At 40.5% G+C, this 21741-nt stretch overlaps 1 protein-coding gene across 3 annotated transcripts in view; it reads left to right on the forward strand.

The window, feature by feature from the left end:
* Positions 1-21741, forward strand: part of DYM (dymeclin) — a 343795-nt gene that overhangs the window by 266413 nt on the left and 55641 nt on the right. For all 3 annotated transcript variants that reach the window (XM_039228828.1, XM_039228829.1, XM_039228827.1), the window contains one exon: positions 10717-10899. In XM_039228828.1, the coding sequence (XP_039084759.1) occupies positions 10717-10899 (183 nt within the window). The remainder of the gene's footprint in view (positions 1-10716; positions 10900-21741) is intronic.

Genomic DNA, 21741 nt, shown 5'->3' on the forward strand with positions numbered 1-21741 from the left:
GATCCTCCCCCGCTCTTGCTCTATCTCTCTCTGTCTCAAAAATAAATAAACTATAAAAAATTTTTTAAAAACCCACAAAGTCAAACTCGTGTAACAGGATATACACAGAAAGCCCTTGCTTCCATCCGTATTCCCTCTTCCTTGTTCCCTCCCTTCCTCCGGAGGTAACTAATTTTTTATCCTTCCAGTTTCTTTTTGCCTGCACACAGAACTTTTCCAAGTTCTTTCTTACCCAAAAGACGACACGCTGGGTGTACTGTTTTATGTCTCTCTGTATTCCGAGTATAGCCCAGAGGTCAGTCCATGTTAGTATAGACTGACATCTTTGCTTCTCCCGACCACGTAGTAGTATGCTCTGCGGAGATACCATAGTTGATGGTTGGGCATTTTGTTTTCTTTCATTGCTGATGAATGCCACAGTGACTGACCTTGTGCATGTGCTATTTCGCAGTTGGGCAAACCTGCCTTCGCATTCACCTCCTCAAGGGGGATTCCGGAATCAGAGCACATCTGCACACGTAATTGTTTTCTGTATTGCCAAATGTCCCTCCAATGAGATTGTGCCCCTTTGCATTCCCACTAACCACTTTGGAGAGTTCCTGTTTTCCTGCAACCTCACTAATAGCGTATATCATAGTCATGTTTTTCATTTTTCGTTTTTATCACAGATTGTCAAATCTTTTAGAGAACTATTCAGAGAATCTTCATTGAAATGTTTTCCAAATACATAGTTTTATTCCTTTTCCTTTCCTTAATGTTTTATAGGTTTTCCTTTTGTTCCTCATTAACATGTTGTCTGCTTTTGGTTTGCCTTTAAGGTAAACAAATGTATTTATTCACCTCTCTCTTGTGGTTTTACTGTATTTTCTAATTTATTTAGGTTTTTATTTTTTGTCATTTCTTCTATCCTGCTTTCTTTGGACTTACTTTGTTTACTTTCTCAATTTTACTTGTTCACTTTTGAGTGACTGGGGGCCGTGCATTTTTCTGTTAAGAACAACTTTGGTTGCGTCTCTATTACTGATTAGCATTTTGCCGTTGGCTGTTTCTGTTTTTCTTACTGATCTGTAAAATTTCTTCATGTGTTTTTGCTCTTTCTGAATATGTTGCTGGTATTTTTCTTAGTTGCTATTAGTCTTTTCTCCATTTTTAAGGCTCCTGTTCTCATTTCAAAAGATTTACATTTTTCACATATTCAAAACTATGTGGTTTTTTTCCCTCAGAGACTCTGGATTCTTCTCTAAAACGTCAAAAAGCCTCCCAGCCTCTCTTACCCCATCCCAGGGTCAAGATTATGAAAATATTTACCTTTATTTTTTTCTAACCCTGTAAACTTTATTTTTACCTTTTAATCTTCTAGAATTCTTTTCGTTGGAGGAATTAATTAGAGATCTAGCCTTTACATTTTTTCTGTTTAATTATTACTCAGCCCAGTAGCATTGATTTGATTATTTTTCTCCTCTGGTATAAAATTCAGTCTGTATAATCTGCTGAATTCTCACATACACTTGGAGGTGTTTCTGGGTTCTTTTTCTTCCACCATTTTATCTTCCTGTGTGTGGCACCATATCTTACATACTATCTACTAGAGCTCTGTACTACGTACTGTTCGTTAGAACAATGTCAGCCGTTGTTCTTTTTCAAAATTTTGGATGATAGTCCCAAAGTTCACCCTTGAGTTTCAGTTTCTGCTCTCTCCTTCCGTTTCTCGTGCCCTTTACACTGTGGGTAGCAGGACATACACCCGAATCTGCCTCTGTATGTTTTCGAAACACGCTCTCTGGACCTCTCCAGAATTGTCTCACCTCCCCGTCTCCAGTGCCGCTTGGTAGCCGTAAGTGGGTTCTTCTTATCTTTTTGGATTTTTCTGAAGTAGAAGGAGCCCTGAAGTTCCTCTTTCCACTCAGGGAAGTCCCAAACTCCTCTGACTTGGCCTGGGAGACCTGTTTGATCTGGATCCACCTCTTGTCACTCTCTCTCACATTTGACATTCTAGCCAAACTGGATTTCCTTCCTGTAGCATGGTCCGTGTCGCTGTCAAGCTTTCTGTGCATGCGCGTTTCTGCCTTTGACCTCCTCGCCAACTTGGACAGGTCTCTGCCTGTTCATAATAAGCAGTCATAGGAACTACCATGTGATGAGCACTAGGCAAGACAGCAAATGTCTTAAAGTATATTATTTAATCATATCCTACAAAATAGGTAATATTCTAGTTTCTGAGATGAGAAGGCTGAGGTTCAGAGGACACATAGCTAGTAAACACTAAAGCCGTGGTTCACATCCAGGCCCATTTCCAGAGCTTATGTCCTAACTGCTCTGCTGTACCGCTTCTCCCCTCTCTCCCCAAGGCCCTCGAGTGTTCCCATAGCACCCTGCACCTCCCAGGGGGCATCTCCTCTGAATGATAACCTGTGGGAAAGTATGGGCATGTGCGCTTCACTACTCTGTCCCCAGTACCTGCCATATACTCTATCTGACTTACAAACTGCATGATTTATATGCCTTAATTATCTATTCAGTGCCAGACATTGCATATAGGAGAGTAGACTCTGGAGTAAAACGCACACCTAAAGACGGGCACACCTCTGCTGATGTGGAAGTTGACTCATTCTGATTAGGACTGGAACTGGGCTTGGGTTTTGCCCTCAGCACTGCCAGCCTGGCATCCCCAGGAACCGTTGCCTGTGCCCGAAGGGCGGGCCTGGGTTCCATGTTGCTGTCAGCAGTCCCTGCGGTAGAGATGGAGAAGCTATTTCTGTTGTCCTGGCCCAGCCTCTTTCTTGGGAAGCCTGTGTGTATGCCTGGGTCATAGAGGTGGGGCTTTCTCAACCCCTCTGTCCCTTCTCCTCCTGGCAGCTCCGTGTCTGTGGGTGGCCTTAAGTGAGAGTTTCCCGCCCCATTCCCAGTGGTAGCACGAGGTCCAGGTATAGGATTCTGCACCCCATGTGGTTTTCTAATCCCCAGCGGTAAAGGGTTGTTGTTTGGTCCTTCCACCAGGAGGAACAGATCTCTGTCTGTGTCCTGGAGGTGAGCTTTCTACGTCTCCCTCAGAAACTGTGGAAATTTCCGTATGTTCTGGGCCTATAGAGTTTGCTGCCCCCAGAGCTTCAAGCTTTTGCTTAGCATGAGAGGAGGGTATGGAAAACGGAGTCAGAGAGTTCTTTTCCATCTCCTTCTCCACACCCAGTCTTTTTCCTGAGCACCTGGTGAGGCTGGGGGGAAAGAGCTTTCAAGTGAGTGCAGACTCCATTGTATCTGGGGCGCCAGCTTTCCAGACGGACACACAGACCACACTTAGCCTTGAAGAATGTATTGAAATTGTATCTGATTTACTTCGACCAGCCTCTGTGGAATCCGTGTCTTCCTCCTGTGCTCTGCCAAAAGCCAGAGAGCATGTGCGCTCCTCTCTTTAAAGGGGCTTGTCCCTCTGGGGAGTCCGTGTCACTTGATTGCCTTCCAAAATTATTCTCTAGTGGCTGTAAGAAGACTTATGATTTACTAAATTGTCTGGCTTTTTCTCACGGGTAGAGTAAGAGAGGCGGTCTTCGCACATTCTAGGCACAAGCCAATCTGGGTCCCTTATCCTGCCTCCCTGCCTTGCCCCACAGTGCCCGCTTCTTTTACTTTTGAAGGAGCCGAGGCCCAGACAGTGGCTTGTCTAGTCTATGGCAAAACCAGGGCTAGAACCCAGTCTAGAGCTTCTCCACTGACTTGCCGCTATCTTTGGTTTTCCTTTTTCCTTTTTTTTTTTTTTTTTTAATACTGGGCTGTAGCTCTCCTATATGTGATTCTTAGCAACACGGACTCTTCTTCCAGAGAAACAATGAAAAAAGGGCGCCCAGGTTTAGAAATGATTTCCCTTTTGTGCATTAACAATATCAAAGATAATAAACCTTGAAATTTAATGCATAATAAAAGAATCAGTAGGTTCCTTGGTTTTAGAGAATGATTATTTTCAAATCTAGCCTTATACAGTTTTCGTCTCAAAGGTTGTTGAATATTTTTCCCTTCTAAACTAATAGTGACCCTATTCGAGGTGCTAGGGTAATCTAACCTAAATTACTAAATTACCTAAATCACTGAATTTTACTGAAGTTTGAGGTCATACTAAATATTTTCTACATTAATTAGGTGTTTGGTTACTCTAATACAATTTGCCTTCTAAATTCAGTATTTTCTACATTCCCTGTGGAAGCTGAGACTTCAGAGTAGCAAGGGATTTTTTTTTAATGTTTATTTTTGGGAGAGACAGACAGAGTGTGAATGGGGGAGGGGCAGAGAGAGAGGGAGACACAGAATCCAAAGCAGGCTCCAGGCTCTGAGCTGTCAGCACAGAGCCTGACGTGGGTCTCAAAGTCCTGAACTGCAAGATTATGACCTGAGCCGAAGTCAAACGCTTAACCGACTGAGCCACCCAGGCTCCCCAGGAAGGGATTTTTTTTAAACCTCACAAGCACTTGCTTTTGCAGATGAAAAACCACAACCTGGGTGAAGTGACTTAACGAAGGTCACACAGCTCATTATAGGCAGAGCGGAGACTAGAATGGGGCTCTTCTCTCTGAGATGAGGGAGTCACTCAAAGCCATTATAAAGAAAAGTTACATCTTACTAGAGAGTTATTTTACTCAGATTTACTTCTTATAGGATATAAAAGAATATTTTTATTTTTATTTATTTATTTTTTTTATTAGAGAGACAGGGAAGAGGGACAGAGGGAGAAAGACTCCCAAGCAGGCTCCAGGCTCAGCACCAAGCACAGCGTGGGGCTCGATCCCACAATGCTGGGATCATGACCCAAGCTGAAATCAAGAGCCTGACGTTCAGCCAGCTGAGCTGCCCAGGCGCCCCAGAATATTTCTTTTTATAATAAAACACCAGTACATTTTGAAGAAGAGTGGAAATGAACACTAATTCTTAAGGCAAAACAATACATTTTTAAAAACAAAACAAAGAAACTCTGGGCTCAGATGTCTGCTTGCTCTCCGCTGGTGGGAGGGCCTGCAGCAGCATGAGAAGCACCGCCCCGCACCCCACCTTATGCCCGGTGTGGGAAGCCTGCTAAGATAACGTGATTTTGGGGGGCTGCAACTTAGTTGGAATTCCATCAGAACATTCCTTTTTTGTGCAAGTTCTCTGGCCGTTTTCCAGGTATGGAAAAACATGTAAAGTTAGCCAGTGTCCTCTAGCAGTCACCATTATCTTGCCTTCCTGCTACCAGTAAGCATGTTTTGAATAACAGACTTCCCAGGCTTCTAGTTTAGGCTTGTGGGCCATGTTCAAACCCTGTCCAAAGAAAGAAGAAAACGACCACATCGTTTTACATTCCCACACGAGAATAGCAGTGCCACTACTCTGCCTTGCCCCCCGTCTCTCCCTGCCCCCACATTATTAAGGTTACACATTGTCTTCTCTGGTCACCGGATTTATTCTTCAGCTGTGGTTTTGCCTGTAATATAAAGCTAGTTCTTGCTATCAGAGCCTTGATATTTGGGGACGAATCCAGTTCCGGCTAGAACTAACGTGGTCACAAAGCTTTTTAGTGTGTGTGCCAGTAAATTAACAACATAAAGATAACAAGAGTCTATCACCAAATGATTGGCTTTGAAGGCCATTTGCACATTAACTTTAAAAAGAGGCTTGCCTGTGCATTTCCTCCCCCTGCGTCCCCACTTTGGCAAAGTCCCATTAATTTTGTTGAAGGTTTTATTTTCTGCTGAAAACGCAGGAAATTTAGACAACTCTCTTGGAATCCCCCCAAAACTAATACAAACAAGATACATATGCTTCTCTTAAGGAAACTAAAAATAAATGATTTGAAACTATTTAACTGTATAAATTCCCTCTTAAAAGGAAAAGGAAGTTTATATAATGAGGCAGCCCTGAGCACTGTTGACAGGGTCAGATCCTCCCACAACTGCCAGCCTGTCGGTTAGATGTGAAATCACAGCTTTGCATAGAACCTGTGTGGTGTGCATTACCAACATGTACAAAAACCGTCAGAAACGTCTGAAAACGGGACCAGTTTTTCAGGGTCCTCTTTTTACATTTGAGACTTTCTACAATAAAATAAGTCTGAGTTTTTGGGGGTTTTTTTGGTTATTGGTTTTGGGGGGGGTTTGTTTGTTTGGGGGGGATTTTTGTTTTTTTGGAAAGAAAGTCTGACCTGGGATCCATTTCTAGAATGAAAGCTTTATGTACTAAAAACAAAATCCCATGAGTGAAAAAGACATGATATTCTCCACATATTTTGCTGCTCTACCAGTGAGCCATCAGATTTTATCTATGAGAGCTGATTTGGACACAAAACAGGGGAAACATGACTGCTTTTTAAAACACGTCTTTTTATAAAAACCTTATATAATTACATAAATGTCAGTTTTCCTATACGTACCCTCTGATAGACCAGTTATAAGTTAATAGAAGTGGAATTTGGCGCTTATATTTAAGACTGAGAAACGTGATTTCTTAGTTCTTTATAGTTACAGTAATTGAGTTAATTTATCAACTTTGGAAAGGCATTTATCTTTTTCTTTTTATATGATGTCTAAAATTATGATTTTTCTTCTTTCAAATACATTATTTTTATTTTAAAAAACACTCACATGGTACTACTTGTGTGTTACGCACTATTTTAAGGGCTTTAAAAGTGCTATTTCATTTCATCTTCATGGGGAAAAAAATCGAATAGCAGTCTTCTCTAAATACCATTTGAAATTCTGACATCCAAATGGTGATGTGAATAGATAACATTTAGGTCTGTTTAAATACTGAGATTTGGACAAGTTTGAAATGGTAAAGACACTCTTCTCAAATTCATGCTTATTTTTCATCTTTTTACAAGTAATGATTATTGTCCAATGATGCTCTTTAAAAACGAAACATAAAGGATTTTATTTGCTTATTGCCATGCACGGTAGGGGCCTGCACCAAAGTCCAGTCATAGGAGCAAGTAGCTTGTAAATTATGATTATCAGGGTCATCTTCCTTGGGAATTAGAATTAAATAAAAGTTTGAGAATGGATAATGAGATCTCTTGGAACCATCATTCTGTGAGGAAGTTCTTGCCCCCAAGAAGAGACCATGTGCAGAGAGTCAAAGAACCTGCCCTCCACCCCCAGCGGCGCTTCCCACCCTTTTCCTCGCAAGCTGGCACTAGTCTGCCAGCCATGAGGGTCGCTGTACCAGGACGTCCTCTAGCCTACAGTCAGGCGTCCTCATGTGAACCATGTGGAGCAGAGACCTGCTGTCCCCATCGAGGCCGGCCCACATCACTAGCAAAACAAATGATTGTTGCTATTCTAAGCTGCTGAGCTGTGGAGTAGTTTGTTACAAGGCAGTAGCTAACTGGCTTAAAAGTCACAAACATGATGGAAGGTGTCAACAATAACAACAAATGCAAGTGAATCAAACTTACTGAAAATTCAGCAACTAGCAGATTAGATTTACAGACTATAAAGCCTAGCTATATAGTTGCTTTTAACTGTATGTTTCCAGTAACACAGAAGATTTAAAAATTAAAGGCTTGAAAGTTAAAGATATACGTGGCAACTGTTTAAAAGAAAATGAAGATGGTACAGCAGTGTTAATATCAGTAAAACATGCTTTACTAAAACAGCAATATGGATTGAGAGAAAAAGTACAGTGATAAAAATGTTCTTTTAAAAAGATAGCAATCATGAACCTAGAGTCACTCTAAATATATGAATCGCTTGGAGAAATAGAGGAGTCTTTTCTCATTTGGGGAAATTTTGACACAACTGTCCAGAAGTGACAAATCTTCCAGACAGTGACAATTAAATGAGATGATTGTATATGTGGATGGGAAACTCAGGGCATAAGCCTTCCTGCATTGTCAGCGTATGTGTGTTGTCATTGCTCTTTAAGCAGCCATCTACCAACATCTATTAACAATACAAATTCGGTATTTTCAGCAATCCCTCTCCTCGAACCAATCCCAGAGAAGTAGAAGGACAGATAGAAGCTACAAGGACAGATAGAAGACAGACACAAGAGCAGATCTACCCATATACTTACTGCATCCTTGCTCACAGAAATGAGGAAACAGGAATTAATTAGATGGCCATTAGTAAGAGAATGTTGTGATATATTTTACCTATGCAATAAACTGATAATACGCTACTATTTTACTCTTGAGATCAGTTTTCTTCTACAATGATTAAAAAATAAAGGCTTTATTTCCTTGTATAGATCTACCATCCAGTCTGTTTTTATATTCATTCTAATGCCTGAAGAAATTGTCATATGTTTCTTACAGAACAAGTGTCTCATACATTATCTCAGCTTATTTTAGTGTGGAAAAAAAATCTCTGTTTCATCTTCACATTTGAAAGATATTTTTGCGACCTATAGAATTCTTGCTTGGCTCTTCTTACTTCAGCACCGTAATGATGCCACTCCTTTTAGATCAGCTTGCATAGTTTCTCCAAGCCGTCTCCGATAATTCTTATCTTTGTGTCTCTGTATTTCATGTGTTTTTTGTCTTTGGCTTTCATAGTTGAATATGATGTATCTGCATGTGTATTTTTTGTTTTGTTTTGGGTGGATTTGGGGGGATATTCTCTGAGCCTCTGGATCATTGTTTGAGTCTTTCATTATTTTAATGCCCAGCCATTATCTCTTCAAGATTCTGTGAAGTCCACTATTGAACCCATCTAGGTGTTCTTTACTACTAATATTATATATTTTTTACTTATTTTTACTATTTAATTTTGAGAGGTTGAGCGGGAGAGGGCAGAGAGAGAAGGGGACAGAGGATCCAAAGCAGGCCCTGCGCTGACAGCCCAGTGTGAGACTCGAACTCACAAACCATGAGATCATGACCTGAGTGAAGTCGGATGCTTAACCAACTGAGCCACCCAAGCACCCCTATATTTTTTAAGTTCTAGTATTTACATCTGTCACTTTCTTATAGTTTTCAGCTCCACTGAAATTCCCCATCAATCGTGGTAGATTTTGTAAATATAGTTCTTTTAAATTTCTTGTTAGATATTTTTAATATCTTTCTATCTCTCAGTCTGATACTGCTGGTTACTTTGATTCTTAGATGTGAGTTGTTTTTACTTCGCTTTTGTTTCTTTGTCTTCTACATTTTGATTGAATGCTAGACATTATACTTTGTATAAATTGTACAGGTGAAGATAAATTGTGTGCAAATAAGGATAGCTTTTTGTCTGCTGGACCAGATAGCAAATATTTTTTTACTTTGCAGGCCATACAGTCTTTTGAGATATATTTTATCTGACACTAATAGGTCAGATAATTTCTCTCAATTAATATTTGCATGGTATATCTTTTTTTTCATCCTTTTGTTTTTGAACAAACTATATTTTGAAGTGAGTTCTATTTGAAATTTCTTGTGGATAGCATATAGCTGAGTCTTGTGTTTTCATCCACTCTTCCAAACTGAGTTTTAATTATTTACAGCATTTGAAATTAACGTAATTATTAGTAGATATCTTAGCACTTAAGTCTGCCATTTTACTTTCCGTTTTCTGTTTGTTCCCTGTTTTTCATAGGTATGTCTTGTTTTTCTGCCTTCCTGTAGATACTTGAACACTTTTTTAGAATTCCATTTTGATGTATGGATATAGTATTTCTGTGTGGACCTCTGTGTAGATCTGCTCTAAACAGTATACAGACCTAAATTGTCACAATCTAATATTGTTGACATTTAACAGTTCAAGAGAGAAATAGAAACCTTTTCTGTCTTTACATCCCTTTGCCCTCCCTGGTTTACAGTATAATTGTCTTAGATATTCCCTTATAAACATCGAGAACAACATCAGACAGTGTTGTAATTTTTTGCTTCAACTTCCAAACATAACTTAGAAAACCCAAAAGGAAAAGGAAAGTCTATTGCATTTACCTGTATTTTTGCTCTTTCTGTTATTCTTTCTTCCAAGAGATTTGTCGATTGTTTTTGCTGTGTAGTAGCTATTTCATGTTTAGATTCCTAAAGACTATTGACTGGGGAAAAAGAGACAGAACAATAGACTATTTATCTATAAACAGAAAGATTGAAATGACAGGGTAGAGACGTGAGGTCATGTTCTGAATAAGGCACTTCTCTTGGAATTGCTAAGACCCAACCACCAGCCTCCACTGTGGAAGTCTAAAGAATTAGGGTGATGCCAAGATGGGAATACCAGTAAGAGTTTAGTAAGTGAGGGGCTGAAGTAAGCACCAGATTTCCTCCTAGATTGGCAAGTCTATGATATATTATTTCAGTTTCTTTTTTTTTTTAATGTTTTTGTTTATTTCTAGGAGAGAGAGAGACAGCGTGAGCAGGGGAGGGTCAGAGAGAGAGGGAGATACAGACTCTGAAACAGGCTCCAGGCTCTGAGCTGGCAGTCAGCACAGAGCCCGACGCGGGGCTCGAACCCACGAACCGCGAGATCATGACCTAAGTGAAAGTCAGATACTTAACCGACTAAGCCACCCAGGCACCCCTATTATTTCAGTTTCTAATTGTGACTGAGTTCAAAAGATTTTTACTCGAATACTGGAGTAAGTGATCAACCTGATTCTAAAGATTCTTGACAAAAATAATCTGAAAACTAATCTAAAGAGTCTTGACAAATAATCTCTTTTGCATTATCTTTTCAATGTTATCATTTTAAAGCAGTTACGCTTAGTCTGACGAGTTATGTGTTAACGAGAAAAACACTGTGTGTGTGGGTTTTCTTTCTTTATCAGGCACAAGACCTAAATGTCATTGAAGAAGTGATTCGAATGATGTTAGAGATCATCAACTCCTGCCTGACAAATTCTCTTCACCACAATCCAAACTTGGTGTATGCACTGCTTTACAAGCGAGATCTCTTTGAACAGTTTCGAACTCATCCTTCATTTCAGGATATAATGCAAAATATCGATCTGGTAAGTGTAAATGGAGATGCCACGATTCTTTTTTGAGTATTAAAGCAGCAAAAGCTGAACAAACCTTGGTAAAAAAAAAAAAAAAAAAAAAAAACAACTACAAAAGTTAGAATCTCTTCTTTGAACATCAACTAGATTTGTAGTCTGTTCTTCCATACCAATTATTGTATTCCGTGTGTAATGCACACACATTATGTATTTAACAGAATTGAGATCATACTTTATACAGTTTTATATTCTGCCATTTTTACTTAGCCTTTAGATCATCAGCATTTTTCTGTGGTATCATCAATTCTTTGAAAGTCTCATGTTTGAGTATCTGTATGACCTATAATATAACAGATGTCCCAAAAGAATATTTAACCATTATCCCATCAGTGCTCATTTTGGATGTTTCACATATTTTATATTATTTCATAAATAATGAACAGTTTATAAATAAATCGTATTTCACCTATATTCAGTTAAGTTTTAGAACTGGAATTATACTTGTTTGTATTATCGGAGGATATCACCCTTTTTAAAACTCAACACATCCTGCGAAATCGCTCTCCAGAAACAGTGCGCAGTGTGTGCACCTGTATCTCGTCCTGTTTCCACAAGTGATCGGTGAGAAGATCTGTCTCACTATACTCTTCTTGCAGCTTTGAGTTTTATAATTATTTCAATATTTGTCTTTTTATATCAGAACTGGTATCTCATTATCATTTCTAAATCCATTTCCCCGGTAAGTATGGCTGAACACTTTTCCCAAGTTCATAACCTTTCTGTCCTTTCTAAAAATATTTTTGCTGAATTTTCTATTGCTGTATTCGTGTTTTCCAATCCAGTTTGATTCCACAGCTATTTCTTTCTTTCCTTTTTTTTTCCCCCTCACAGATTGATCTCATACTAATTAACACACTAGCAAAAAACTTAAAGAAAGCAGGAATAAAATAGATTCAGTAGTTTATCAAGCAAACCAAATACCATGACCAGGTAGCATTCGACCGTGAAAAGCAACCAGCCTTTCATATGGGTGATTTATGTATTGTAGTAGAGCAAATGAGAAGAAAATAATCATCCATATATAGTAAGATCATCTTATTAAATGCTAAAGATAGTGTACGAAAACTGTTGTGAGGACACTATAAATAGGATATTTCTTTTATTTCTTTAATTTTAATATCATTGTGACCAAAATACAGTATTCTGTTAGTTTGAGGTGTACTATATAGTGATTCCGCAGTTCTGTATGTTACTCAACGGTAAGTGTACTTTTTTTTTTTTTTTTTACAAATAGTTTATTGTCAAATTAGTTTCCACATAACACCCAGTGCTCATCCCCACAAGTGCCCTCCTCCATGCCCATCCCCCCTTCCCCCCACATCCATCAGTCCTCAGTTTTTGTCAGCATTCAAGAGTCTCTCATGGTTTGCCTCTCTCCCTTTCCCCCACCATTTCCCCCCTTCTTCTCCCCCTTGTTCCTCAGTTAAGTTCCTCCTAATCCTCCCATACGTGCAAACATATGGTATTTGTCCTTCTCTGCCTGACTTATTTCGCTCAGCATAACACCCTCAAGGTCCATCCATGTTGCTACACATGGCCAGATTTCATTCTTTCTCATTGCCATGTAGTATTCCATGGTATAGATAAACCACATCTTCTTGATCCATTCGTCCGTTGATGGACACTTAGGCTCTTTCCATGTTTTAGCTATTGTGGAGAGTGCTGCTATGAACATTGGGGGCGTAAGTGTACTCTTAATTCCCCTCGCATAGTTCACCCATCCCCCCACCTACATCCCCTCTGGCGACCATCTGTTCTCTCTAGTTAAGAGTCTGGTTTTTTTGCTTTGTCTCTTTTTTTTCTTTATTCATTTGTTTTGTTTCTTAAATTCCACATATGACTGAAATGATATGGTTTTTGTCTTTCTGTGACTTACTTCATTAGCATGATACCCTTTAAATCCGTCTATGTTGTTGCCACTGGCAAGATTTCATTCTTCTTTGTGGCTGAATAATATTCCATTGTGTGTATGTATACCACATCATCCTTATCCATTCATCCATGATGGACGCTTGGGCTGCTTCCATGATTTGACTGTTGTTAATAATGCTGCAGTAAACATAGGGGTGTGTTTATCTTTTCTAATTAGTGTTTTCATGATTCCACAACCATTTCTTGAGTCACTAATCTGATTCACAAAACCAGGCACAGGAGTAAACTCAAGAGCCAACATCCTTGTCCTTGTATTACTTACATTCAGAGAGACATTCAATAATTAAATTTATTTTTGAAAGAGAGAGAGCATGAGCAGGGGAGGGGCACAGAGAGAGAGAGGGAACAGAAGATCCAAATGGGCCCAATGCAGGGCTCGAACTCATGAACCGCAAGATCATGACTTGAGCTAAAATCAGACACTCAACCAACCGAACCACCCAGGTGCCCCTCAATAATTCAGTTCTTACACGAGTATAAATATGTGCGTTTGGTCGTAAGTAAGCACATGCACATCCCTTTTTCTGAGATGCGCACCCAGAGGCGGGATTGCATACGTAATGTGTGTGATGCCAGACTGCTTTCCCAGGGTGCTAGTATTGAACTCTGACCAGTGGCATTTGGGAGGTTCTGTTACTTCACATGAACCCTTCGTTTTGTCAGTTTTTTGATAGCACCTCGTTACAGTTTTAATTTGTAATTTCTTGATTACCATTGAGGATGAGCATTTCTTCCCCCACCCCTTACGGGTTTCCTCTTTTACGAGTTTCCATTCAAGTCCTTTGCCAGGTTTTCTCTTGTTTATCATTGTGCGGATACTTGATGTGTTCTGGACTCTAGACCTTTCTTAATTATGTGCTACAGGCATCCAGTCGCTGACACGGCTACAGACTTCCAGACATAACTCTAAAACTCTAAAACTCTCAAAATGGTTATGCAGATCAGATAACATTTTTGTTTCCATCCTTTCCTTGGAGACCTGCTTTCTGTCCCAGTTACACTGTGCCCTGTTCCCCTGCCCCACTGCAGCACTTTCTGGGAGTTTCCTTCACCCGTCTCCTTCAGGGACCTTGGCTCCTGTGGCTTCCTCTTTCTTGGCTTACCGCTGCATGTTGGCAAAAGTGTGTAGTACGCAGTAGCTTTCTGGGAAAAGGGTGTACGTGAGGTATATTTCATTTTAATTTTCAATTTACAGATAAAGAAACCAGCTCAGAAAGATTTTACCTTGCTAACAGTCACATAGTCATAAAGTCACAGAGCCAGGACTCAGACCAGGCAGTTTGATGATAAAGCCCACGCCCATTTTGTGATGACTGTGCCTACCTACTGTACCCCTTCACAGAACATTTCCACAGCGCCGCGTATGCTGCTGAGGAGCCTCTAGTCATGTCCACATCCCTGGTGATTTCACCATTGCCTTTCTCTCTCAGGAGCACTTCAAATGATGTCAACACACTCTTTATTCCACTAGTGGTAGAACTGAGGTAACCAGGCCGTTGACATCCTTAAAAATATCTCAGAAGGACCCTGTTGGTTTTGGAAAAGACGCAGGGAGAACCAGGCAGAGGGTTTAAATCACACCCATTTGAAACTTAGTTTCCTTTGAAAGCTGTAACAGAGCGAAGGTGAGGACACAGAAGGGACCTCGCTATGCTTCACACAAGGTGTGACCATGTGGAGATGAAGCAGGGTGTTAACTGGACTTCCATCCAGCACTCACTTTCCTGAGCTGCAGAGGAAAAATGGTCGGCCCAAGGTCCCTTAGCCAGTCAGTCACCCCACCAGGCCTTGAGTCCAAGTGTGCTTATTAGAAACCATGCTTTCAGGGGCGCCTGGGTGGCTCAGTCAGTTGAGCTTCCGACTTCGGCTCAAGTCATGATCTCATGGTTCGTGGGTTCGAGCCCTGCGTTGGGCTCTATGCTGACAGCTCAGAGCCTGGAGCCTGTCTTCGGATTCCGTGTCTCCCTCTCTCTGACCCTCCCCTGCTCACGCTGTCTCTGTCTCTGTCTCTGTCTCTGTCTCTCTCTCTCAGAAATAAATAAAAACATTAAAAAAAAAAACACACCATGCTTTCAGCATTCACTCAGATAATCCTAAAGTAAGATTTCAAATGAGCAGGTTTTCCAACAACTTTTGTTGAATACCACCATCCAGAATAGCGCAGGGTACAGTGTAAGTTCATTCAAAAAGCATTTTAAACCCTATTACATCTTTTGAAAAGAGTGCCACGATACAGATAAAAATACCGTCTCTACTTTTTGCCTCTTTCAGCACTTTGCCTTCCCCTTCCCTGCCCTAAATGCCCCTGAAATTTGGCTCAAGCAAGCTTTGCTATATCTTTTTTCATGGAGTTAACCTTGAAAAGTGTAGGTAGACTATGAATTACTGTTATTTTTAGCTGACAGGGAGTTCAGAGTTGATATTTTTCATTGAGACATTCAGCAATGTTGAATATCTGAGACAGGAGAGACTAACCTTGGAGCACTTTTAACTTCCGCCGAAGGAGTTCGACATGTTTTTCAAGTGGCCAAATTTCTGTTAGCCACTGCTACATATCTTCTCGCATCTATCCCACAAGGCAATACAACCTTGCTGAATTAAGTAGCAGGACAATCGAATTATCGCTCCAGATGAGAGAAGACATGAAAGAAATTTCACGGCTGAATATAAGTAAAGAACAGAGGCCAAGAACAGTAACAGTTGTGTAGAATGGCAAAATCAAGAACTATTTTTGCCTCTGGACAGTGTAAAATTCATTTTAGATTTTGTGTATTTCCAAACCCGACCATCCTTACTGAGCTCCAGACTAGTGCATTCATTTGTCTACCTGACAATCCCACAGATTTTGAACAAGGTTAAATCAGAATTCTTTGTTTTCCTCAGAAAACCAAACACAGAATGAATCAACTCTTTCTTCTGCAGTCTTCCTTATCTCAGTAAATGACATCAATATCTACCCAATTTCATAAGCAAAACAAAAGGAGAAAGAAGGAGTTCTGGTTGATTGGAATAAGGGTGGGAAATTGCAAACCAAAAGAGCACAGTCAGAAAGGGCCTCTCTGAGAAGGTGCATCTGAGCTAAGACTTGAAGGAGGTGGAGAGTAAGCCATGCAGATATCTGGGGTCAGAGTGTGCCAGGCAAAGAGAATATAGGGGTGGGATCAGGGCATGTCTGTGTCTCCCTAGGAGCCAAAGGTAGGCCTGCTTACTGACCCTTATAAAAGATTTGAGTTCCCTAAGCCCCGGGTTCTCTTCCTATAATAAAAGCTACTACATGTGAGTGGGGGAGGGGAGGTCATCCAGCCCTCTTCAAACCACCTTTGTGCAAACTGGGGCTTGAGGAACCCATGAAGAAATGCCAGTGCTCTGGTTACTACCGTGGCTTGACTAATAACTGTCCTTCATCACTGACCCAGAAATCTCCACAGCCTTCTAGGATCCACAAAATGACTTACTAACTTGCAAGTAGGGCCAAATTCTTCAGGTCTTCACAGGGGAAATGGTATAATATTATTCAAAGGTAGACTGATAAATGCAAGACGTCTCTTATAAACTCTAGGCCAACCACAAAACAAGAGAAGGAAAGAGAGAGAGATAACTGGTAAGCGAAAGATGGAAATAAAATAAAATCATAAAATTATATTTAATCCAAAGGCAGGTGAGAAAAGCAGAACAAATAATAGTAGAAAGGGGTGCCTGGGTGGCTCAGTCAGTGCAGTGCCCCACTCTTGATTTCAGCTCACGTCATGATTCTCACGGTTCATGAGACTGAGCTCTGCGTCAGGATCTGCGCTGACAGTGAGGAGCCTGCTTGGGATTTTCTGTCTCTGTCTCTCTCTCTGCCCCTCCGCCCCCCACATGTGTGCTCACTCTCATGCACGCACACTCTCTCTCAAAATAAATAAACTTTTAAAAAGTAACGATAATAATAATAATAGTAGCACAATGAGAAAACAACAGGCAATGTGGTAAATTTAAATCCAGCCCTGTTAATAATCGCATTTAGTGCCTCAATTAAAAGAGATTTTTTTTCCAGATTGGATAAAAGGTAAAACCTAACTGTGTGCTGTCGATAAGAAACTCACTGTAAAGAGAAAGAGCTAGATAGGTTAAAAGTAAAAGACTGAAAGAAGTTTATCGTGCAAGCGCTAATTAAAAGAAAGCTGGAGTACTGTATTATCAGCAAAGTGGACTTCAGAAAAAGGAGCATTACCAGAGATAAAGAGGGATACCATGTAACAATAAAGAGGTCAATTTACCAAGAAGGCATAACAATCCCAGATGTGCACGCACCTAATAACAGGGCTTTCAAAGTACTCGAAGCAAGAACTGATAGAACCGCAAGAAGAAATCAGCAAATACATAATTATAAGTGGAGAATTCAGCACTTGTATCCCAGTAACTGATGCAATAAATCGAAAATTAGTAATGATACGGAAGACCCAAGTAATACTACCAACTTGATTTCATTGACACTTAGAGAACATTCCACCGTCATCATCGGTGTGTATGGAACAGTCACTGAGATAGACCATAGAAAGGACCATAAAACAAACCTCAGCAAGTTTAAAAGACTTGAAATCATGTAGCATATGTTCTTTGACCACAATGAAATTAAACTAGAAATCAATAAGAAAGATACCTGGAAAATACCCCCAAATATTTGGAAAGTAGGCAGTGCACTTAGGTGTCACAGAGAGGAAGTCAAAGGTAAAAAGAACCGATTTTAGAGTTAGCAAAAATGAAAATGTAATGTATCAGAACTTGTGGGATACAGCTAAAGAGAAATTTATAGTATTAGATATTTCTGTTAAAAAAGAAGAAAAGTCTTGAATAAACTATAAGATTCCATATTAAGAAGCCAGAAAGAGTAAATTAAACCCAAAGTGAGGGGAAAAAATAAGAACAAAAAAATCAGTGAAATTGAAAAAGAAAGAAAACAAAATTGATGATACCATAAGCTGGTTATTTGAGGGGGGAAAAAACCCACAACTTTCAAAACTGCTAAATCTGTAGCCAAACTAAGCAAGAGGAGAAAGAAGACACAGATTACCTATCAGGAATGCTAGTGGGAAGATAGAATGGATAATAAGGTAATATTATGAATAAGTCTCTGGTGATAAATTTGATGACTTAGATGAAATGGACAAATTCCTCGAACGACACAGACTTTCAGAACTTACTCATGAAGAGGGGTGCCTAGATGGCTCAGTCAGTTAAGCCTCCAACTTCGGCTCAGGACATGATCTCATGGTTCGTGGCTTCAAGCCCCGCATCGGGCTCTGTACTGACAGCTAACTCAGAGCCTGGAGCCTGTTTCAAATTTTCTGTGTCTCCCTCTCTCTCTGACTCTCCCCTGCTCACACACACTCTCTCTCTCTCTCTCTCAGAAATAAATAAAACATTAAAAAAATGTTTTTAAACTTACTCATGAAGAAATAGATAATCTGAAGAGTTCTGTATCTTTAATAGACACTGAATTAATACTTAAAAAATTTACCTACAAAGAAAACTCCAGGCCTAGCTGCCTTCATCCTTGAATTCTACCAGACTTTTAAGAAAGAAATATTACTATCTCAGTATAAACTCCTCCATATAATACAAAGGGAGGACATACTTCCCAACTCACTTTATAAGGACATTATTACCCTAATACCACTATAGACAGAGATCTTACCAGAAAAGAAAATCACACATCCATGTCACTCATAGACACAGACACAAAAATCCTCAAAATATTAGCAAATTGAAGCTGGCAGTGTATCAGAAGAATAATGCAGCATGCTCAATTATTATGTTCCCCAGGAATTCAAGGCTAATGTAACGACATTAACAGACTAGAGAATGTGAAGGAAGAGAAACCATATAGTAACCTCAATAAATGCAAAAAAACACTTGTCAAAATTCAGCATTCTTTCATGATTAAAAAAAAATGCAGACCCTCAAAACTTCCTCAGCACTGTACTGTTTCAATTTTCCGAAAATAATAAAATATAATTTTTTTTGAAAGACAAAGGTAGTGCATAAATTCATCAAGTAAAAATAGCAGTTTTAAATTGACCCTCAGGAACAGGATCAACCCTCAGATGATCACGTTGGATTTTCACCAGCAGGCTTTCCTGGAATTCTCAGTAGATCACACTCGCTACTCCTGTCCGGTTTGGTTTATCCGTAACTTTCACATGTATTACAATTGTTTCCTACATGGTAGGTAGGGCCCCTTTGTCACTTTATAAATGACGATACTGAGATACACCTAATAATGCCAGAAGCTGACACTTCATGAGCACCTAACCAGGTGCCAGGCATTGCTCTTTGCACTTTGAAGGTATTAACTTATTTAATTTTAACAACACCCCCGTGAGGCAAGCACTATGTTTTTCCTCACTTATAGATCAGGAAACTGAGGCATAGAGAAGTTAAATAACCTGTCTACATTTATAAGCAGAGCTAGGGATTAAGCCCAAGCATCTGACACCTGGTAGGTGCCCTGAGCTGCTGTAGGATGCTACACGGGGGAGGCTGAGTGTCTTTACAAGTCAGGGTGCTGGTAAGTATCCAGAGCAGGACCCAAACTATGCCTTCCGGCTTTGAGCACTTCACAGTCCACATTACCACGATGTCTAATCCATTTAATCATACACGTTTAATCTGCAACTTGTTCTCCAATTACATTGCGTCTTTCTTGAAAATATCATCTATGGTCTTTGTAAATCTTCTGGAGATCTCTCCCACCGAACAGCCTGTTAACACACATATTGATTAAAACAAAAACACTTGAGGGAAAACTAAGAATCAATAGAAAATACATGTGTATTTTACCTTTCAAAATGTGTTTATTATTGTCTTAAAAAGAAAAAAAACTTAGCTCTCTACTCTTACTTCTCGGAAGAATGGCCATTTAGCAAGTAAGAATGCCTCTCTAACGCAGACTTACTTCTTTTTTACCCTCATCTACCCCACCAAAGCCTCTTATTTCTATAAATCTGTGTTCTAGTGATCACTCACTGCCTTCATGATAAGTGGTTAAATGTGACTGTGACATTACTCAAAGGGTACAGCTGATTAATCAGAACATGACCTTGGAACAACTAATAGCATCATTAGTTGTTTAATAGGTAACGTGCTGTACTTCGATTTCAGGAATCGTAGCCAAACATGGTGGGTGGAGGAAAGCTGTGCATGGCCAGGGAGAAGTCTCTTCCCTTGAAAAGTTGCCTTTGAGTTGCACCAACGTATCGCTCATTCCCATTTTCACTGTAAATTTTTTCTATTATTAACTAACCTCTGGAAACATTTTCAGAGGGGGAAAAAAAAGTTGACCATTTTTAACAGTTTTAATGGTTGCTCTGAAAGTTGATAAAAGCCACCCAACTCTTAAAATCATCACTAAATTTACTATTGTCTGCAAAATTCTAACCCAGTGGTAGGAAATACAAGCCTGTATCTTTTTTTCTCTCTAAGTGTATTTATTTGTTTTGAAAGAGAGAAGGAGGGAGACAGAGAATCCCAAGCAAGATCCACACTGTAAGCACAGAGCCTAATGCGGGGCTTGAACCTACACACTGTAAGATCATGACCTGAGTCGAAATCGAGAGGCCAGACACTCAACCGACTGAGCCATCCAGATGCCCCCAAATCTGTATCTTTGAAAAAATTGTTTCACATTCTTGGCTCCCTGAATGAAAGTGGCAGCCTGACTCCAAATGAAATTGGGGGCTAAACCAATTATACCTTTCACCTCAAATATTTTCCATTAAGAAAAGTAAGGCTTGGGGCGCCTGGGTGGCTTAGTCGGTTAAGCGTCCGACTTTCGCTTAGGTCATGATCTCGCGGTTCGTGGGTTCGAGCCCCGCGTCGGGCTTTGTGCTGACTGCCAGCTCGGAGCCTGGAGCCTGTTTCAGTCTGTGACTCCCTCTCTCTCTGACCCTCCCCTGCTCACGCTGTCTCTCTCTCTCTCCTAGAAATAAATAAAACATTAAAAAAAAAAAAAAGAAAAAGAAAAGTAAGGCTTTTGTTATGTAAGGACGGCTGAAGACAGCACGGTGAAGTAAGGAAGAGGATCTAAGCGCCGGTTCCCCTCCAGACACTGATCTGGCTGACCTGGGGCAAGCGTCTCTCTCGGTCTCTCGTCCTGCTCAGTCATCTGTAGGACAGAGCTTTACCAGTTCACTGGATTGTGGCGAGAATTAACTTATAGTAGAGCACAGGGTCCATGGGAAACATGCAGTAGGTGTCCATTCCCTTCATTCTCGATACTTATATTATACATCCCTTCTGGAAGCGGTAGGTGTATCGTTTTTTCAATGGGGCAAGTTTGAATGCGACAAGAGAGTATCAGCTTAAAACAGACAGATGGGAGCCAGTTTGAGAAAAGGAATCTACTGAGAAACGGAGTCTCCTGCCTGCCCCACAGCTCTCCTGGTGGGGACGGAAGTTCCCTGAGGCCAAGAGGCAAGTGCACATGCGGTACAGAGCGGCCAGGAACGGATTGTCCTTGCATTCCTTCCCTCTGTGATGCTGTGACATGTCGCGCTCTCTGGTGCAGTTTGCGGTATCTGGATTCGAACACCGTGCAGTCTGCTTCGCTTTGATTCTGTACACGTTCTTCTCTCCATCAGCAGTCTCCAAAGCGGATGGGGACATGTACCCCGAAGATTGTACCCGCCGCCCATAGCAGCATGGGAAAACCGTATCAGAGCTTTTCTTTCTTCATCTAAAAATAAAGGGCTTGAGTTTTCCTCATACTTAGGGTTGGCACGGACAGCCTGCCGGGCTTTCTATACCAGCTGCAGGACTCCAGGTGTCCCAGGGAGGAGAGGGGACTTCTCAGCCCGGAGGGCTCGGCCGGCACTCGCACCT

This window comes from Hyaena hyaena, unplaced genomic scaffold (assembly GCF_003009895.1).
Source record: "Hyaena hyaena isolate Hyena2069 unplaced genomic scaffold, ASM300989v1 scaffold_33, whole genome shotgun sequence".
NCBI classification, from domain to species: domain Eukaryota; kingdom Metazoa; phylum Chordata; class Mammalia; order Carnivora; family Hyaenidae; genus Hyaena; species Hyaena hyaena.